Here is a 19,053-nt window from a genome sequence, read left to right on the forward strand (position 1 = left end):
CTGATCATCTCCACTTGGCACCTTAAGGGAAGTTTCAGGATATAACATGTTTGTCTGGGATGCACAGGGCAAGACATGCAGAGCCCGGCAAATTTCATCTCAAGCTAAAACACCCAATACATAGACCCAAAGAAGATTAAGTTACACAGAGAAAATAAAATCCCCCCAAATTCATGAATCCAGATCAGCATAAACGTTTTTTTTTTGAGACTAAAAGTGGGGAGCATTACCTCCAGACTTAAAAAGAATACTATCCAGCTCTCATATGGGAACAGGAAAAAGAGGTGTTAAATATATGTGACACAGAAGACCTAGAGGAATCTTGTCTGAAAAAAAAGGGTGAATTACCTGATTCAATATTACTTGAATCCTGACTAGCAGGTCTAAAATGCCAATCCTGAGGGAACTGATACTGTTTACAAGTGATGATTTCCCAGAACAAAGCTACAGAAAAAAGAAATTAGCAAATATGGGCCCTGAGAGATAGCACAGCGGCGTTTGCTTTGCAAGCAGCCGATCCAGGACCAAAGGTGGTTGGTTCGAATCCTGGTGTCCCATATGGTCCCCCGTGCCTGCCAGGAGCTTTTTCTGAGCAGACAGCCAGGAATAACCCCTGAGCGCTGCTGGGTGTGGTCCAAAAACCAAAAAAAAAAAAAAAAAAGAAATTAGCAAATATTCAATAAAGTAAAAAGAAAGAGAAAAGAAACATACCAACTATCTAATAAAGTAAGTCACAATGACTTGTATTCAATTAATTTTACAAAGAAACAAGAAAAAAAATCTCCAATTATGAGAAAAACAGATGAAACCAACCCAGAGTTGACAAAAGATATTAGATTTCAGACATGCATAGTAAACATTATTAATACTTCATTCCATGTTCAAAAGTTTAAATAGAGGGAGTAAATATCTTATCTAAATCATATATTAGCTAACTAATAGATAGAAACCTTTCCACACTGTATCACATATACCTAATCATCTTAGAAATACTACAATTCAGTCAATTCAATCAACATTTATTATAATTAGAAAAAATCCAAATCAAATTCCTAGAGAAAAAAAATTCTATTTAATCTCATCTCAAATAAGCATTAAATTGAAACTAACATACTTGCAAAAAATTAGCAGACTTGAAAATTAAGCTATGGAAAGTATTCAAAATGAAAGTGGAGGAAAAGAAAGTAATTTTAAAAAAGAAAACACATGGCTGAGCATCATGCATTTTCATTTCAATATAATTGGAGTTTCCAAATATGAGGAAAACTATAAACCCATAGATGTATGTAGTTCAATGAAGCAAGAGGAATATTAAAAAAAATGAAAGCATAATATAATATTGTTCAAAATCAGCCACGAGAAAAATGAGACATCGTAGAGCTAGCTGCAGAGTTCTTATAGGAAGCGATGCAAGCGAGAGAGCCAGGTTTTTAGGAAACTGAAAGAAAAGAACTGTCAAGTTAGAATTTATGACCCAGCAAAATATATATTTTGAAAAAACAAGGGGAAGGCTTTTTCAGAAACACCAAGGTTTAAAAAAAAAAAAAAAAAGAATTCACCAGTAGCAAGTCAGCACTCAAAAAATTGAAAAAAGCTGTTCTTTGATAATATTGAATGGATTGATGAAATCAACACAAAGGAATAAACTCTAGAAATAATAACAATTTGGAAAAACATAATAGGGTAGATTTTTTTTTTTTATCAGAGACTTCAACTCATTGTTTCCCATTTCCCAGGGATCAGTGTCTTTGTCCCTCAGGTTCATGGTTAGATTTTGTTTGAGTATTGTCTGATTACAGCAGGAAGATGTCTTTGCTGCATGCAAGGCAAATGCTCTACCTGTTGTGCTATCGTTCTGGCGCCAGGATGAAACCTTCTTATCAGAGACTGCTTTGGGAGACTGGAGCAATAGCACAGCGCTAGGGTGTTTGCCTTGCACACAGCTGACCTGGGTCGAACTCTGGCTTGATTCCCAGAATCCCATATGGTCCCCTGAGCCTGCCAGTAGCGATTTCTGAGCGCAGAACCAGGAGTAACTCCTGAGCACTGCCAGATGTGGCCCCATACACACACACACACACACACACACACACACACACACACAAGAGAATGTTTTAGAGGGCTGGAGATAGAGGATAAGATGCTTAGCGTGCATGTGGTATGCCCCAGTTCCATACTGGCAAATGCCCCCAGCACCAGCAGGCGTGACCCTAAGCAGAGCCAGGATTAAGTCCTGAGGTACAGCACGGTACAGTTCACCACAACTCAACATAGTTTTAACAGAATTAATGCAGTGTAGGTTACATAAGTGTAAATAAAATGTGTGCCAATAGCAGATGCTCTAGCAAGTCTGATCAAGGAGAGGGAGAAGATAAAATGTTATCAAGAACAAAAAGCTCATGGGAAACTAAAGCTAGTTTGCTTAGGGTAAGGGAGAAGGGTTCCCTAGAGGCAATGGGGAATCCAGGAGTTTCCTGGTGATATTCAGGTCACTGAGATGGGTTCAATGGTCAGGTTCAGCAATAAGGATTATAGTCAGCAATGCTGAAGGTGGGGATGACATGTGTTCCAGGAATTAGTCAGGGCCTCACAGGCAAGGCCTATACTCCAGCACATCTCTTAGGAAAATTCTCAAAAATACAATTCACATGGGGCCAGAGCCACAGCACAGTGGGTAGGGCATTTACCTTGCACGCATCCAACCAGGGTTCGATCCCCAGAATCCTCAGTGATCTGAGCAAGCAGAGCCAGAATGAACTGAACGCCACCGGACGTGGCCCCAAAACAAAAACAAACAATAGAAATAGAATCTACAACTCTTTTCGATTCAATGGTCAAGATAGAAAAAAATGGGTCATTTTAAAGAAAGGTCTAGATGGTGCCAACTGACTCCGGAGAAAGAAAAACTTAACAGATCAGTTGAGAAGGAAATTAAGAACAAAATTAAAACAAAACAAAACAAAAAAACTAGTTTTAGAATGACTCTAATTCATTGTCATTATATGCTCGAAACACAACTATGAAGGCCTTGTAATTCACAATGGTCTCAATAAAAAAGTTAAAAAAAAGAAAAAGAAAAAGATTTTTTAGACCAGATAGTTTCGAGTGCAATAAGACATTTTTTTCCTTTTGATCTTTTTTGTTTTAGGGCCACACCTAGCAGGTTTAGAAGATAGTCCTAAATCAGTGCTCAGAGGTTGCATATACAATGTGCTCAAGGAACCATATGGTATAAGGGATCAAACCTTACATATAAAAAGATGGGCTCTAGCCCGCTGAGTTCTCTCCTCAGCTCAACAAGTCTTAAAAATAACCCCTGGAGAGGGCCAGAGTGACAGTGCTGGTAGTGCATTTGCTTTGCACACAGCCAACCTGGGTTTAGTCCCCTACATCCCTTATGGTTCCCCCCTTCAAACTTGCCAGGATTAATTTCTGAGTGCCGAGCCAAAAGTAATATCCTAAGCACCACCCGGTATGGCGCCCCCCCCAAAAATAACCCCAATAATATTAAAATTCCCCCCCCATACAGGGCATAGTGTTTATTAATTTATTTGAAAAAATAAGAACCATAATTCTAAAACCCAGTTCATTTTAAGAAAGCATCTGAAATACAGATACCAAACTTAAAACATTCGAAGAACAGGGCCAGAAGAGAGTACGGGGGCGAGGCGCTTGTTTTTCCCTAAGTGTGTAGAGCTGCAGGAGCGGAAGAGATTGAGAGCAGTTTCTCCTTGAAACAATCCTCACATAAGGCAGGCTGCCAAACAAGGATTTGAGAAGGAAAGCAAAGAATGACTCTTGAAAGCACTGCCAGGAGTGACCCAAGCACAGCTGGTGTGAACAAAACACCAAGAAAAAAATTTTAAAATATATATTTTTTGGGGGGGAGGGCCACACCCAGTAACGCTCAGGGGTTACTCCTGGCTATGTGCTCAGAAATCACTCTGGGCTTGGGGGACCATATGGGATGCCAGGGATCGAATAAAGGTCTGTCCTGGATCAGCCGTGTGCAAGGCAAACGCCCTACTGCTGTGCTATCACTCTGGCCTAAAAAATTAGTTTTTGAGAAACTACTTGAAGCATGTATTAGAGTCACTCTTCAACATAACAGCTAATCAACCAGACTATCAATGTAGAAATGGTTCAGGACTAGGAAATCTCCTTTAAAGAAAATTTATGAAACTAGAGGAGATAGCACAGTGGGTAAGGAAGCTTTCCTGGCACACAACCAACCTTGAGTACTGCCAGGAGTAATCCCTGCGAATCTCCGGGTGTGGCCAAAAACAAAAACAAGAATATTTTACAGTACCAGGCATATAGCTCAGAGTACATGCTTTGCTTTATGCCTCCAAGTTTTAGCATTGCATCTCCCACCATCCAGCACCACTGGTTGGCCATGGAGTCTCCAAAATCATTAAGTCCCAAGCAAATATTCTCCCAACATATTTCTGTTGAAGCTAAATATTTTTCTAGCCATCAAAAATGACTAAGTAGGACCCAGAGAGGTAGCACAGCAGTAGGACATTTGTGTTGCATGCGGCTGACCTGGGATGAACCCAGGTTTGATCCCCCCACCCCACCCCCGGCATCCCATATGGGCCCCCTGAGCCTGTCAGGCGCGATTTTTTGAGTGCAGAGCCAGGAATAACCCGAGTGCCACTGGGTGTGGCCCAAAACCAACCAAAAAAGAAAAAAAGACTAAGTATTTGATATGTGCCAAATGTTGGATATTGGTAATGCCATAGCAAATAAAATACATAGTTGAAAGCATACTTGCTTTGGTCTGGATTCAATGCCTGACAACACATATGCTCCCCTGTATATGAGCACTATATGAAATCCCAGAGAAAAGATGGGAACTTCCAGAGAAAAATGAAGGATCAAGAATGCAACCAGTGGAATATGTGCCTGGTATGTATGAAGACCTGGATTCAATTCCCAGCAGCACAAAACCAAAAACCACTTAATAAAAACAGGGTAGGAGGATATTGGTACAGTGGTGGAGGGAAGTAAATGCTGTAGGTATCTAAACAGTGTATCCAAGAAACCCTATCATGAATAGTATGGAGTCATGGTGCTTAAAATTTAATTTTTTTTTCCAAAAAACACTGCAGAGAACATGTAGCAGGTAAACGGGGAGGGGCAGACAGGTAGGGTGCTTGCAATGTATGAAGCCAACTCATGTCCGATCCCTAATACTACATATGGTTGGTATTATGGTATATGGTCACTGCCAACAATGACCCAAGCACCTCTCTGTGGTAAAAAACAAAACATAGAACTAAAACGAAAATTGTAATTATAGTGTAAAAGCTATGCAAGAAATACAAGGCACCAGAATTCTTCAGTTGTCAGACTTTTTGCACTTTTCAGAGATGCTGCTAAGGCTGTTAAGATGAATGTTTCTTGCTTCGAGTGGGGAAGGCAGGTCTACACACAGTGACATAAAAACTTGGCCTCAGGGCTGCTGGTGTGTCAGCCCAGACACATAACTTTGAGAAGTACAGGTGAGCTGGTATAGCAGATAAAGTATTCCTGTTGCACACAGTCAATGTGGGCTCCACCCCAGCATCCCATAAGATGTCCCAAGCTCCATATCCCTGAGCACAGAACCAGGAGAAAGCTCTGAGCACTGCCAGGTGTGAGCTCCCCAAATTTTTGACGAAGGGGCTGGGGAAATGGCTCACAAACTGCCACATAAGCATGCAGGAACCAGCCTCCCTCCCTAGCACATGTCCCCCAAGTAGGACTAGAGCACTGAGCCATGAGAAGCCCATGAACACATCAGGGTGTGTCACTCCACAACCAAACTTTAATGACAGGGCTGGGACACATGCCTTGCATGTGGGAGCCCAGTTCAATTCTTCACACAACAAGCTCCCCTAGCACCACCAACAATAATCACTCAACACTGAGTTAGTAGTACTTTAAGCACTGCCAGATAGACCTAAAAACCAAACTGAAGGGAATGGGTAGTCAAATATTGTTGGCCCTAATATGATAAGTAGAAAAGAAAGATCGATCAAAAAGGTTCAACCACGAGATTAAACAGCTTCTTTACTAGTCAGCCCTAAGGTGGGGCTCTGGATCACCCACCACTAACTGTGGCATCCCCTAACTTGGCAGGCAGTATAAACTACTCCCCGAGTCCTTTCTTCCTACTGCTGCTCTCCCACTCCTTCCTTCTGTCACTCTGCAAGCAGAAAAAACTGCCCCCACCAACTCTTTCCTTCCTACTTCAAAGGAGTAGACAAACTCAGTAATTAGAGTCAATTCCTCGAAGTTTTTATTTTATTTTTTTTGTTTTTGGGCCACACCCGGTAATGCTCAGGGGTACTCCTGGCTATGCGCTCCGAAGTGGCTCCTGGCTTGGGGGACCATATGGGACGCCAGGGGACCAAACCGCTGTCCATCCTAGGCTAGTGCTGGCAAGGAAGACATCAAAGTTGTCTTGTTCTCTCCCTTTACACCAAACATTAAGTTTGGTTACTTCCAACCAGGAGAGATTTGAAGTGAGAGTCTCTGGAAGGAACTTCAAAAATGATACCCCCAAAGCCATTAACGTATAAAATCTTCCAAATCAGGCTCTTCTGTGAACAAAGAACCATATTAACTTTTGTTAATCTAAATACTTTCATATAGGTAAGATGCCTGGAAATTAGCTGGAAACAAACCTTTCTATTAAATTGCCTATGCATATGAAATTAAGATCTTAATTCAGCTGACTAATTGATAAACTGCATTTAATCTGACCAAAGCTCCTAGAAACCAGGGAGGGTAACTACAGTTAGCTTAGTGATTCAAACTACAGTCCATTTGTCTATGAAAATCAAATATTCTAATAATCAATATCTGTATGTTTTGAGTTTTAGGATGGTCTTGAGTTAATTACATAACTGACCTTCAAACACAGGGCAATCACTGCCTCAAAGTTGTTACCTTTTTATGTCCAACAACTCTGGAGTAGTGTTAACCCAAAAAGACACATTGTTCTTTTCTATGTTTCCAATATATTAAAAAGCAACTCATTATGGTATAAATTCTGAGGATCCAAATCTTTCAAGCAATATTTTTATAAGCAAATCATATTATGAAAGGGAAACAGCCATTTTGGTACAAAGAAGAGCAGTTAAGCAAGATTTTTTTAAAACTTTAAATCGGAAAATTTTAAGACGATTCTTTCCATGGTACCAACAAAAATTAACCAATACAATCTCCATAGTAAATTATATCCTTGTGCACGTGTCCTGGACTCTCTGAAAATGTTAAAAAGCTTCAAGTTGATGTGAAAGAGATGGCAGATAGTTCAAGGTTTCACTAAAACTTTTTTCCTCATAAAAAGGACTTTCAGTCAAACATTTTATCATTTTGTCTAATAATGCACCTTTATCCAGCAAGGAGAAATCACCTAACACTAAATTTTTATGTTTAAATCTTCTGTTTAGAGAGATCCAGCTTCCTGAATGATTTCAATCATACATCAAACATGATTTAATGAATAAATTTTAAATTTGGGGGGCCTGAGTGATAGCACAGCTGTAGGGCGTTTGCGTTGCACGATATCAACCCGAGATGGAGCTGGGTTTGATCCCCGACATCCTATGTGGTCCCCCAAGCCTGACAGGGGTGAATTTCTGAGAGCAGAACCAGGAGTAACCCCTGAGTGCTGCCAAGTGTGGCCCAAACACCAAAATAATAATAATAATCTTAATTTTGGAAACAGCATAATACAAATAGTTTGTACTTGTATTTTCAATTAGGGTTTAGCTCAAAGGAGCATGCCACAGAACTTAAATTCTCTTAAGTTATATATTACTTCTACTCAAAACGTTACCAATAACCTTTCTCCTACAAAATGTAAAATGATTCACTGAAACACCATTTTCTCACTTAACAAAATACAAAGTTATTTCAGACTATAAACTTGAGTTTTCTTTCAGATACCTGAAAATATGAATCACTAACAAGAAACTTCTTGCAATACAAAAAGTTAATTAAAATATCTGCTTTACAATACAATAAACCTATACATTATATCCTTTCCTCGATTTTTTAAAATGATTAGGAACTGTGGCACTTTTTTTGATTTTCCCTTTCCTTGCCATAAAACCCTGAGGTGAAAGGTTATTTATTAAAGTCAGTAAAAGTGGAACCACAATTCTTCGAATTTCTGTATTCGACTGTAGTTGTAGGCTATTCGAATTTTATCAGGGAATGTGGCAACTTGTAAAGTTGCTCTGTAGATTTTTTACAAAATACTTCCAGATCAATGCTGCGCAAAGGATCTACAATGACCCTATATATATATATATATATATATAAAATGTCCTTCAGACACTATTAGTGTCTAGATGAGCGCCATTTCCCATCTCTACTACTGTCTCTTCTACTGTCATAGTCATGGCTCCAGCCATCGTGACTCCTATCTTCATGGAAGAAATCATCTCTGCTTCCTCTGTAATGATGGTCGGAGCCGTGATCACTGTAACGCTGCTCACAATCAGGGTACCGCTGCTCACGACTATAATGTCTATCTGCTATGTAGGGATGAGAACTCTGTCTGACTTTACGCTGGGATGCTGGTGTATCTTGGCGCCACTGAGAGCTTGAGGACTGGTTATAGGAATGACTGTGGGACTGAACTGATGGGGAAAATCCTGACTGATCCGGATGTGGAGAACCAAATTTCCCACCATATGACATCTGTCTCAAAATATTGTTCATCTGAGGAAAAAAAAAAGGGGGGGAATATTTGATATTTCTGGACAGCAAAGTCAACAGATATTTTGTCAGTTAACCAGATAAGAAAATCAAAACCATTCTTGCCTTAAGAAGTTAAAGACTTAAATAAAAGTAGTACAATTCAAAAAAAAAAAAAAAAGATATTGGCACATTTCAATATCTACCCAAGATATTTGCAAACCATTATTCCTGTTGCCAAAAATATAGCCCAGACTGTTAATCGATTGTAATGCAAGTCACTGGAAACATATATGAAGTCAAGAGCTTAGTACACACATCATGAGCAGATCTTGCGTGGAAGCAAAGTATAAATCAGAGAATTAAGAATATTATGCACCTGAAATTTAAAAGAATGGATAGTGGGATTGGAAAAGAGTACAAGGGTTAAGGGAGCTTGCCAAACACAAGGCTGACTCCAGTTTGGTCCCTGCCACCTCATAGGGTCTCCAGAGCCCTTCTATAATTCCTGAGCAGAGCCAGGAGTATGCCCTCAAAATCGCCAGGTGTAGCCCCCAAAATACAAACAAAAAATAAAATAAAATAAAAAAATAAAAGAGGAGGTAAAACTTTGTATTCATTTATTTTAGTTAATGGGCCATACCCAGCAGTACTCGGGTTATTCCTAGCTCTGAGTTCAGGAATCATGCCAAGAGGGGCACAGGGTACCATACGAGATGCTACAGAATCAAACTCAGGTTGGCCCGTGCAAGACAAGCGCTCTACCTGTTATTCTATCACTCCAGCCCTGGGAGAGGTAGAATGTTTTGCGAAAAAGGTATACCAAGGAAAGAAAACTGCACAATCCAAATAGGAAAAGAGAATGGCTTTATGAAACCCTGAAGGAAAAAAATTATAGAGCTCATAAGCAGTTAATCAATAAAGTCAATACAGCTAGAAAAGTTTACTAGAATCAGCTAACAGGAATCCCTATTAACTAGACTAGAAAATCCTGGCTTTAGCTTCCAAACAATGGAAAGCTGGGAAGTTAAACAAGGTTATAATAACCTCGATTTTAAAATGGTATGAGAGTAATGAAGAAAAAATAGAGGCAAGTGGCAGTTTGGGACCAAGGGCTCCCAAATTCTGCCTTCGGACTGGTAAGGATTAATGTTTTTAAAGTATATATGACAAGATGGGGGAGAAGGGAAGCAATATGATAATGTAAGAAGACATCCCTCTAAATCAGTCTCTCAACTTTAAATTTATTCACATTTTTAACTTTACAGGCCCTTGAAATACGAAGGCCTGTATGTCTAAAACCAATTGTGAGTTGAGCAAAGAAAAGGAAAAGGAAAAAGAAAAAAAAAAAAACAAAGTGACTGGAAACAAAGATGAAACAGCAAGACACCTCAGACTTTATGGCTGCTTCATGGTCGTATTAGAAAAAAAAGCAAGCTCAAGAGGAAGTTGGCCCAGAAGACTACAGTAAATTAAACTTTTATTAATAAAGTTTGTGTCATTCAGTATAAATTGCAAGATCATTAAAAACTAAACTTCCAGTATTTAAAACACTTCTTTTCCAAGAAATATTGAAGAAAAAAATTTGTAATTTTTAAAAACTTAAGCTTGATGAAAATGAAAATAAATGATCATGCCAATCTAACTAAAATTTAAGAACTTAACTATGGGCACAGCAGGTAAGGTTTGCCTTACATGAGGTCAACCCAGACAGACCTGGGTTCAATCCTCAGCATCCCAAATGGTCCACCAAGTCTCCCAGGAGTGATTTCTGAGCGCAGAGCCAGGAATAACCCCTGAGCACTGCCAGATGTGGCCCAAAATTTAAAAAAAAAAAAAAAAAAAAAAGAAGAAGAAGAAGAAGAACTTAATTATATGGATATTTTTAAGTAGGTTTTTTTTTTTTTTTGGTTTTTGGGCCACACCCGGTGACGCTCAGGGGTTACTCCTGGCTATGCGCTCAGAAGTCGCTCCTGGCTTGGGGGACCATATGGGACGCCGGGGGATTGAACCGCGGTCCGTCTCCTAGGCTAGCGCAGGTAAGGCAGGCACCTTACCTCGAGCGCCACCGCCCGGCCCCCTTAAGTAGGTTTTAAACCTTTTTTTTTTCTTTTAAAGTAACTTAAATTGGAAATAAAATATATCAACCTACCACTGCTTGTCTCTGAAAATTTTCTGGAGTTGAGTAAGATCTCTGAACTATCTGTGTTGAAGGGGACATGTTATCCATAGTCCTTTCATACCTGTGAAGAAAAGGCAAACCAATATTCACTCAACCAATATTTACTGTGTAGCTGTCATGAGAAATACACCAAAGGTAGGAATGAACCAGAGAGAAAGAAGTTAGCTGCTAGAGTACAATTTCACATTGCTGTAAGCAAATAAAGGAGTGAAGAGTAAGTAGCAAAGAAAAAGAAGGGGGCATTCTTCTGCCTGATGTTCCTACAAGTACAGTATGACCTATCTGAAAAGGAGGCAATTAATGCAACAGCTGAATAAGAGGATTACCAGGAGGCAAAACATTCACCCAAGAGAATGACTTAACTGGTGTAGGTATCTGCAAACCAGAGCCTGGAGAGTCAGAGATCAAGATTTATGGGAACACAGCCAGACTTTTCTCCCCACTGTTCAGAAAATATTGCTTCCATTAATGTAAAGCCTTAACTTTAGGACCAACATAAAAATGATTGGATACATGATGAATCAAAGAGACTATCCTTCTAACAAAAGAAAATACATGGTACATGAGCGACTGGGTAGATATTTACTGAAAGAGGAAAAAGTTATGGGCGGTAAAAAATTAAAGAGTCGTATAACATATACACAGGATATCCCTTTGAAGGACTTAAAGCTCATTCTTCATTTCCTATGTGCTAGAGAACAGCTCACTTAGAAAGGATGCTAAGTGCACCCTAATTGCTTGCTTACAAGTTCACTTTATCTGTTCATCTGTCTATTTCCATCCAGCTCTTGACACTCCTAATCTAAACTATCCTACCCCAACTATTCTCTTGCTACCAATAGCTTCCTGGTCAATCTATTGTCACTCTTTCCTGCTCTAATCCAATACCATGTTCCAACTGACAGTGTGATTAAAATCTCATCTTATCACCATCCAACTGAAAACATATCAGCAGCCTCCTTCTGCTCTGCATGTAAGGTTCTGAAATACTAATTGTGGTGCCAATGATAGACCCTATGCCATCCAGTATTTTCTTCCCCAACACCACTGGTTACTCTCCATTTCTCATTTGTTCCAATCCAGGATACCGGCCTCTTTTGGTTCACTCATTTCTATTCCCTTTTCTTTAAAAAGCTCTCTCTAAAAATACTTTATTTTTGAGGGGAAACATATTCAGCTGTGTTCAGGAGTTAGTTACTCATGGTTCTGCACTCAAGAATTACTCCTGGCATGCTCAAGGGATCAGATGGGATGCCAGAGATTAAACCCAGATCAGCCATGTGCAAAGCAAACACCATACTTATCTCTCTGACCCCTCTAAAAACTTCTTCAGAAGTGTCTTCCTCTAGACTGTAAACTGCACCGGGTAGAATATTGCTAGGTTTCAGCACATTGCACTGATTTGAATCACAGCTCCATAGTTTATGAACAATTCGATTGTACCAAATTCTCTTCCAACTCTCATTTTCTTTATATGAAAGGTAAACATAGTAACTTCTAACTCAAACAACTGCTATAAGTAAGTCCTTTGCTATGACCGCAAAGGACTTGAAGTGGCTGAAACAAGACAGTTTACTTGTTTACCTCAAGTGAAGTCTATTGCCCTACCAGGCAAAAACTGCCTTCAGAAGTCAATTACCTTCCCCATAGCAGAAAGAAGTATAAATGCACCCTTTTCTTTCCTTTCTTTCTTTTTCTTATGGAGGAGGCAGCACATCCGGCACTGCTCAAAGCTTATTCCTGGCTCTATACTCAGGGATCACCCCCAGTCCTTGGCAGACTACGTGTGGTGACAGAAATAAAGCCAGGTAGGTTGCATGCAAAGCAAGCTTCCTATGCACTGTACTATTTCTCCAGCCCTTAATGCACTTTTTCTCTCTCAGTAGTTTGATGAGATTTTACTAATTATTCAGTGCAACTTCTTTTCATTTCAAACAAAAGGATAAAACCAAAGAAACTAATTTAAATTAGGAATCAGAGTCAGTACAGGGGGAAAGGAACTAGCCTAGCAGGCAGCCAACCCAGGTTCTAATCTCACCAGGAGTGATCCCTGAGAGCAGATTAAGAAGTAAACTCAGAGCACCTGAGCACTGCTGGATGTGACACAACATAAAACAAAAATCACGGGGCTGGAGAGATAGCATGGAGGTAGGGCATTTGCCTTGCATGCAGAAGGATGGTGGTTCTAATCCTGGCTTCCTATATGGTCCCCTGAGCCTGCCAGGAGTGATTTCTGCGCATAGAGCCAGGAGTAACCCCAAGCACTGCTTGGTGTGACCCAAAAACAAACAAACAAACAAACAAAAAATCACAGTGGACAGAAGCAAACTGAGATCCAACTCTACAGATTTAGAGGACACTCAACTTGATCAAAAATTTTATAGTGCAAGTAACAACAATTAGTGGCCATAAAAACAAGTATGAATTTTTACAGAGAAAAGAAGTTCACTGCAAGTAGTAAGGATAAGTCATATGTTAAATTTTGTATAGTTCTAGTCTTAATATGTAGGTGTTCTTGCAAATATAAATTATGTTTCAATTTTAAGACGACTACTTATAAAGTTGTTTTTAGTTTCATTAGAATACAAAACAGAACTAGAATCCTGCATAGCAAATACAATATGATTATGACATGAAAGTAATGACCATTTTGAGGTCACTATTTAAAAATATTGCCAACAAATGATTGTAAGAATAGGTAAGAAATATTACCTGCTAGGAGATGTGGAAGTAGGGCTTGAATTTCCAACAAGATGTTGGGGATATGACAAAGTGACATCCTGTGATGCGTGGCTACTTCCTAAAATAATTTGAGAAATGGATAGAAATTTTAAATTCAAAGTCGTGTCCCCCACCCCAAATGGCTCGAGGCCAAGCCAAAAAGAAAACCTCACTTTTCACTTTACAATCTCAGAGCGAACATTGTACATGCATAATACTAGAATGTCTGAAACAAGGAATTCGAAATACAACATCCAATTTACAAATTATAAATATGCTGTCCAATAATCAATTTAAACACTGTAAACAATTTATATACACCCTATAAATATCATTCAATTTATTAATACTCTGACCAATCTGACCAGAGAATTCAGATTCCCCACAGTCAAATATAAGAGACATTTTCAAGAAAACAAATGTCACCCCTTTCAGGACAGGACATAAACCAGGTCTTCCCAACAATCAAGTTTGTTTTCCCCCTAGCACAGTTAGCTGAAGTGGTCCAGTCTAGGGCCCAGCTTACAGCAGCAAACTTTTCCCCTCTACCCAAACAACACGATTTCATAGTTACCCGATCTAAACTGAATTTTGATCGGCCTTCCAAAGAGTTTTATTCCATTGAGTAGATTCATTGCATAAGGAACGGACACTTCGTGTTTAAAATTCACAAAGGCAAACGGCTTGGATTTACCATCCTTATCTTTTGGAATTTTCACTTTTATTACCGGCCCGGCCTACAAACGAGAAAATGTTTAGAATTTCAACGAGACAATTCCAGGACAATGCTCACATTTTTACAATACTCACAATAGCAGAAATGTCATCAGGACTTCAAAACCACAACGGATGCTCTGGGATTGCCATCTTAACTGAACACCCTCCAATTACTCTGGAAAATGCTTAGACTCACTTTGGAGGTCTGAGATTGGGAAAAAGTGGGGGGGCCGGGGTGGCAAGCGACAACTAAAAAGGAAACTGAAAAACACCATCACTGGTTTTGAACATTTTTGGCACCTGGGTTGGCTGCTTCAAAACCAGGGAACCAGCCTACCTGGGACTAACAAGCATTGAGCAAGAAGCAAGAGGAAAAGTGGGTCTGAAACTCAAAAGTTCTCAGCGTGGGCCCGGAGAGATAGCACAGCGGCATTTGCCTTGCAAGCAGCCGATCCAGGACCAAAGGTGGTTGGTTCGAATCCCGGTGTCCCATATGGTCCCCCCATGCCTGCCAGGAGCTATTTCAGAGCAGACAGCCAGGAGTAACCCCTGAGCACTGCCGGGTGTGGCCCAAAAACCAAAAAAAAAGTTCTCAGCGTGGGTCGATTAATCAAACACCATCAGTGTTTAGGGGTAAGTACAGGGTAAGTTAGGGTGGGGGCTGATTCTTGGGATTTTACACTATTTTATTTTATTTTTTGCAGAAACAGCGGAAAATTTTTGCATTTCAACAGGGCGATTTCGGACTCTTTCCATTATTTTAAGCGCTGAGACAAGCCTGAGCTTGGAAAAAGCTAGGATGACAAAAGAATCGGAATACAGCTGATGGGTCTGAGATGAACCCAAACTAGGGAAGAGGCACAGGAGAGAGCTCGGGCCCACCAAGAGCCCAGGCGATGGATCTACAGGGGAAGGACCCAACCACCCCCTTCACCGCTACTCGGCAGAGGGCTAGATAGTGGGGGGGAGCTCCCGGGGCGCCTCTCGGGCCAAGTACAACCTTCAGCTCCAAGCGGCCCAGCTCTCGGGGTCCGACCCGACTAGAACTAGACCCGACACGACTAGACTAGACCCGACCCGACTAGACTAGATCCAACTCGACTTAAGACTAGATCCAACCCAACTTAGACGAGATCCGACCCTACTAGAACTAGATCCAAGTCGACCAAGACTAGATCCGACCCGACTAGACTAGATCCAACCCGACTAGACTAGATCCGACTCGACTTAAGACTAGATCCGATTCGACTTAAGACTAGATCCGACCCGACTAGACTAGATCCAACCCGACTAGACTAGATCCGACTCGACTTAAGACTAGATCCGATTCGACTTAAGACTAGATCCGACCCGACTAGACTAGATCCAACCAAACTAGACTAGATTTAACTGGACTAGACTAGATCTAACCCTGCTAGAACTAGACCCGACCCAACTTAGACTAGATCCGACCCAACTAGACTACGTAGATCCGACTCGACTCAAGACTAGATCCGACCCTACTAGAACTAGATCCGACCCAACTTAGACTAGATCCAACCCGACTAGACTAGATCGGATCCACCTAAGACTAGATCCAACCCGACTAGACTAGATCGGATCCACCTAAGACTAGATCCAACCCGACTAGACTAGATCGGACTCAACTAAGACTAGATCCAACCCGACTAGGCTAGATCGGGCCCAACTAAGACTAGATCCAACCGGACTAGCGTAGATCTAACCCTACTAGAACTAGATCCGACCCGTCCCGTCCAGCCAACGCCGGGCTCCCTCCGTGAGCCCGGAAACGGAAACCAAACCAAGCCCGGGTGAGCCCCGCGCTCACTTGATGGAAAAGCTCGAACAGAAGCTCCTCAGTGACTTTCGTCTCCAGATTCCCCACAAAGAGAGTGCGATCCGCTTCGGCCTCCGCCGCCCCCATCGTTCTAGTAGTAGAGTCGTAGCGTCACCCCTAGAGTTCCCTCCGGAAAGGCCGGAGAGGGTTCCGCCCAGCGAACCTCCCGACGCCCTCACGTCGCCGGCGTCTCGGAGGCACGTCAACGTCTGGCGTGCTCGCTCCCTCGCTCGCGGTTGGTGAGTGTGTGCGCGCGCGCAGCTCCGCGCATGCGCTTAAGGCCGCTCCAAAGCTCGCGCATGCGCTTGGAAAACGCTCCAAAACTCGCGCATGCGCTTGAGAACTCTCCGAAACTCGCGCATGCGCTTAACAACTGTCAAAAGCTTGCGAGATCGGAAGCGTCTCCTCTACTACCCGAGGAGACTACTACCAACGGGATCGGCCGTGCCAGTGAGGAATGGCTTCCGGTGACGACGTTATCCGCGCCTGAGGCGACCCACGATCCCCGAGGGACGAACCCCAAGACCCGTGTGACGATGGCCCTGAGCGCTTTCACCTTCTCCGCCGGCGACCAGCAGCGTCCCGGGGTGGCCACCCGCGCGCCCAGCCACCCCCTCAGCCCGCCCGCCCTGGCGCTGGCCATGGTGTCCGGAGACGGCCTCCTCGTCGCCCATCGTCGCGTCCCCAGCGAGTCGCCCAGGTTGCGGCGACCGAATCTCCCCGAGCCCGAGGCCCGGAGGACGGCCCGCCTCTTCCCCGACATGGAGCCCCCGGGGCGGGGCCGCGGCCGCCACTCCCGCTACTCGCCCTACGCGGCCCCCAGACCCAAGCTGGACCTGCTGAGGAGCGTGTTGGAGCGGCGCCTGGTCGCCATCGGGGGAGCCCTCGCCGCCCGCCTGGCGTCGGCCTAGCCTCCTTCGCCCCTCTACCTCGGCCTCCTCGGTTCAAGCGCCTGGGAAGCAACAAGGCCTCTGTCCCCCACCCCCCAAAAATCCGTCTTGATGTCAGCGCCTGTGACCCAACAAGGCCTCTCTCCCCCAAAAAACTTCATCTTGGTGTCAGCGCCTGTGAACCAACAAGGCCTCTGTCCCCCTCCCAAAAATCCTTCTTGGTGTCAGTGCCTGTGACCCGACAAGGCTTCTGTCCCAAAAACTCCATCTTGGTGTCAGCGCCTTTGACCCTTGAACAAGGCCTTTGTCCCCAAAACTCCCCATCTTGGTGTCAGCACCTGTGACCCAACAAGGCCTCTGTCCCCCAAAAAAAATCTGTCTTGGTGTCAGCGCCTGTGAACCAACAAGGACTCTCCAAAAAAACACTCCGTCTCTGGGTGCCACCTCAGTCGTCATTTTGGGAGGACCCCTCTTTTTGCGTTTCTGAAGAGATCTAGCAGTGCTCACTGAGAGTTGCGAATGGGGGTGTCTCCTGAGGGGAGGATGGATGTGCTCCCACTTTCCCAGATGCCTGTCAGGCGTTCAAAAGAGATTGGATTGGTTTTTGATGTTTCTTGAGTCACAGAGTTGAGCTAAGGAGTTAGGGTTAGGGTTTAAAGACCTAACTGGAGAGATAGCACAGCAGTAGGGTTTTTTTGGTTTTTGGTTTTTTTTTTTTTTTTTGATTCCTGACATCCCCTATGGTTGCCCCCGCCCCTGCCCCCCCCCCCCAGCCAGCCAGAGGTGATTTCTTAGTGCAGAGCCAGGAGTAACTACCTGAGCATCCCTGGGTGTGGCCCAAAAACCAATCAATAAGTAAAGTTTATAAACACACACACACAGTTGAGCTGAGGACACACACTCCTCATCCATAAAGCAGAGATCCATTTGTACCCCACCTTTTATGAGGTCCATAAAACTTTAGGCTCAAGCTGTCCTTGCTTGGCACCCATCTGCTTGCTCCACTGATGCTCCTACTTTGACACTTGGTATTCGGGCTCCCTTCTCTGCATTCTCTCCATGCTGTTCTTTCTTCCTTTGCTTGAAAAAAAGAAGGCTCTTTTTCACTTCCCAAGTTGCTCTTCTTCCATCCTTGTAACATCACCGACTATCTTATATAGCCCAACACTTGACCCTCTTCCATCGCCTTCACTTTTCCTCCCTCCGGAAGAGCTATAAATTCCAATCTCAGACCCCACCAAACAACAACTAAAGCAAAACTAAAGTAAAATTTACTGCTCTTTCATTAATGATGGAGTCAGCTGAAATTCTTTGCTAAAGATCCAAGTGAATTTACCCTTTTATTTGTCTTTGTTTTTAGGGGATGGTTTTTGAGCCACACCCACTCAAGTCACTTCTGGCAGTGCTTAGGGTACCATATGGGAAGACGGGGAATGCCCAACCTGATGTGCTATCCCTCAGGCCCCTTTTGACCTATTAGTGTAATGATTCCCTGGCTTTCTCCTGTCTCCACATCTTCAAGGATACAAAGATAGAAATCTTAGTTTCATGATCCAAGGAAGATATCTAGCCATTCTGGCATCTTTGGCTTTCTGGTTTGTCTTTTTCTTATTTCAAATTGTCCACAGCTTCATACTGTGAAGGCACTTGACTCAGTAATGCCATCAAGGAGAACAGGAAATATAGATAAAGTGATTAGGTCTATGGTAATGACTACCCCAGATTATCTGATTAATAGGTTCTTTTACCTGGCTGTTCCTTTCCTGATCTTTCTGATTTCTGATCCACATATTCCTTGATAGGTTAAGAGCTATCAGGGGGAAAAGTCAGTGGGTTTTATGAGTGCGTATTTTCCCCCAGAGGAGGCTTGTTTGTAGGTCAGAGACCACAAAGAGCTGAACCATTAACACCACACCACAACCAGAACTGAGAGATCTGGAGAACAGATTACAAGGAAATAGTTTGAAGAATACCTATTGTTGAGTGACAGGGTCAGGCAATGTGTG

General features: G+C 42.5%; 2 protein-coding genes across 2 annotated transcripts; one reads left to right on the forward strand and one right to left on the reverse strand.

Moving 5' to 3' along the window:
* Positions 1-7,697: 7,697 nt before the first annotated feature.
* Positions 7,698-16,358, reverse strand: RBM7 (RNA binding motif protein 7). Its single transcript, XM_049778689.1, has 5 exons — positions 16,149-16,358; positions 14,178-14,340; positions 13,595-13,682; positions 10,853-10,943; positions 7,698-8,724 (listed from the first exon to the last, which is right to left on the reverse strand). The coding sequence occupies exons 1-5, from the start codon at positions 16,242-16,244 to the stop codon at positions 8,341-8,343; spliced, it is 822 nt and encodes a 273-aa protein (XP_049634646.1). The 5' UTR covers positions 16,245-16,358; the 3' UTR covers positions 7,698-8,340.
* A 242-nt stretch (positions 16,359-16,600) lies between these two features.
* On the forward strand, positions 16,601-17,085 carry C8H11orf71 (chromosome 8 C11orf71 homolog). Its single transcript, XM_049778693.1, has 2 exons — positions 16,601-16,906; positions 16,949-17,085. Exons 1-2 carry the CDS (start codon positions 16,694-16,696, stop codon positions 17,066-17,068), a joined length of 333 nt encoding a protein of 110 aa, XP_049634650.1. The 5' UTR covers positions 16,601-16,693; the 3' UTR covers positions 17,069-17,085.
* The last annotated feature ends 1,968 nt before the right edge of the window (positions 17,086-19,053 follow it).

The sequence above is a fragment of the Suncus etruscus genome, chromosome 8 (genome assembly GCF_024139225.1).
Source record: "Suncus etruscus isolate mSunEtr1 chromosome 8, mSunEtr1.pri.cur, whole genome shotgun sequence".
NCBI classification, from domain to species: domain Eukaryota; kingdom Metazoa; phylum Chordata; class Mammalia; order Eulipotyphla; family Soricidae; genus Suncus; species Suncus etruscus.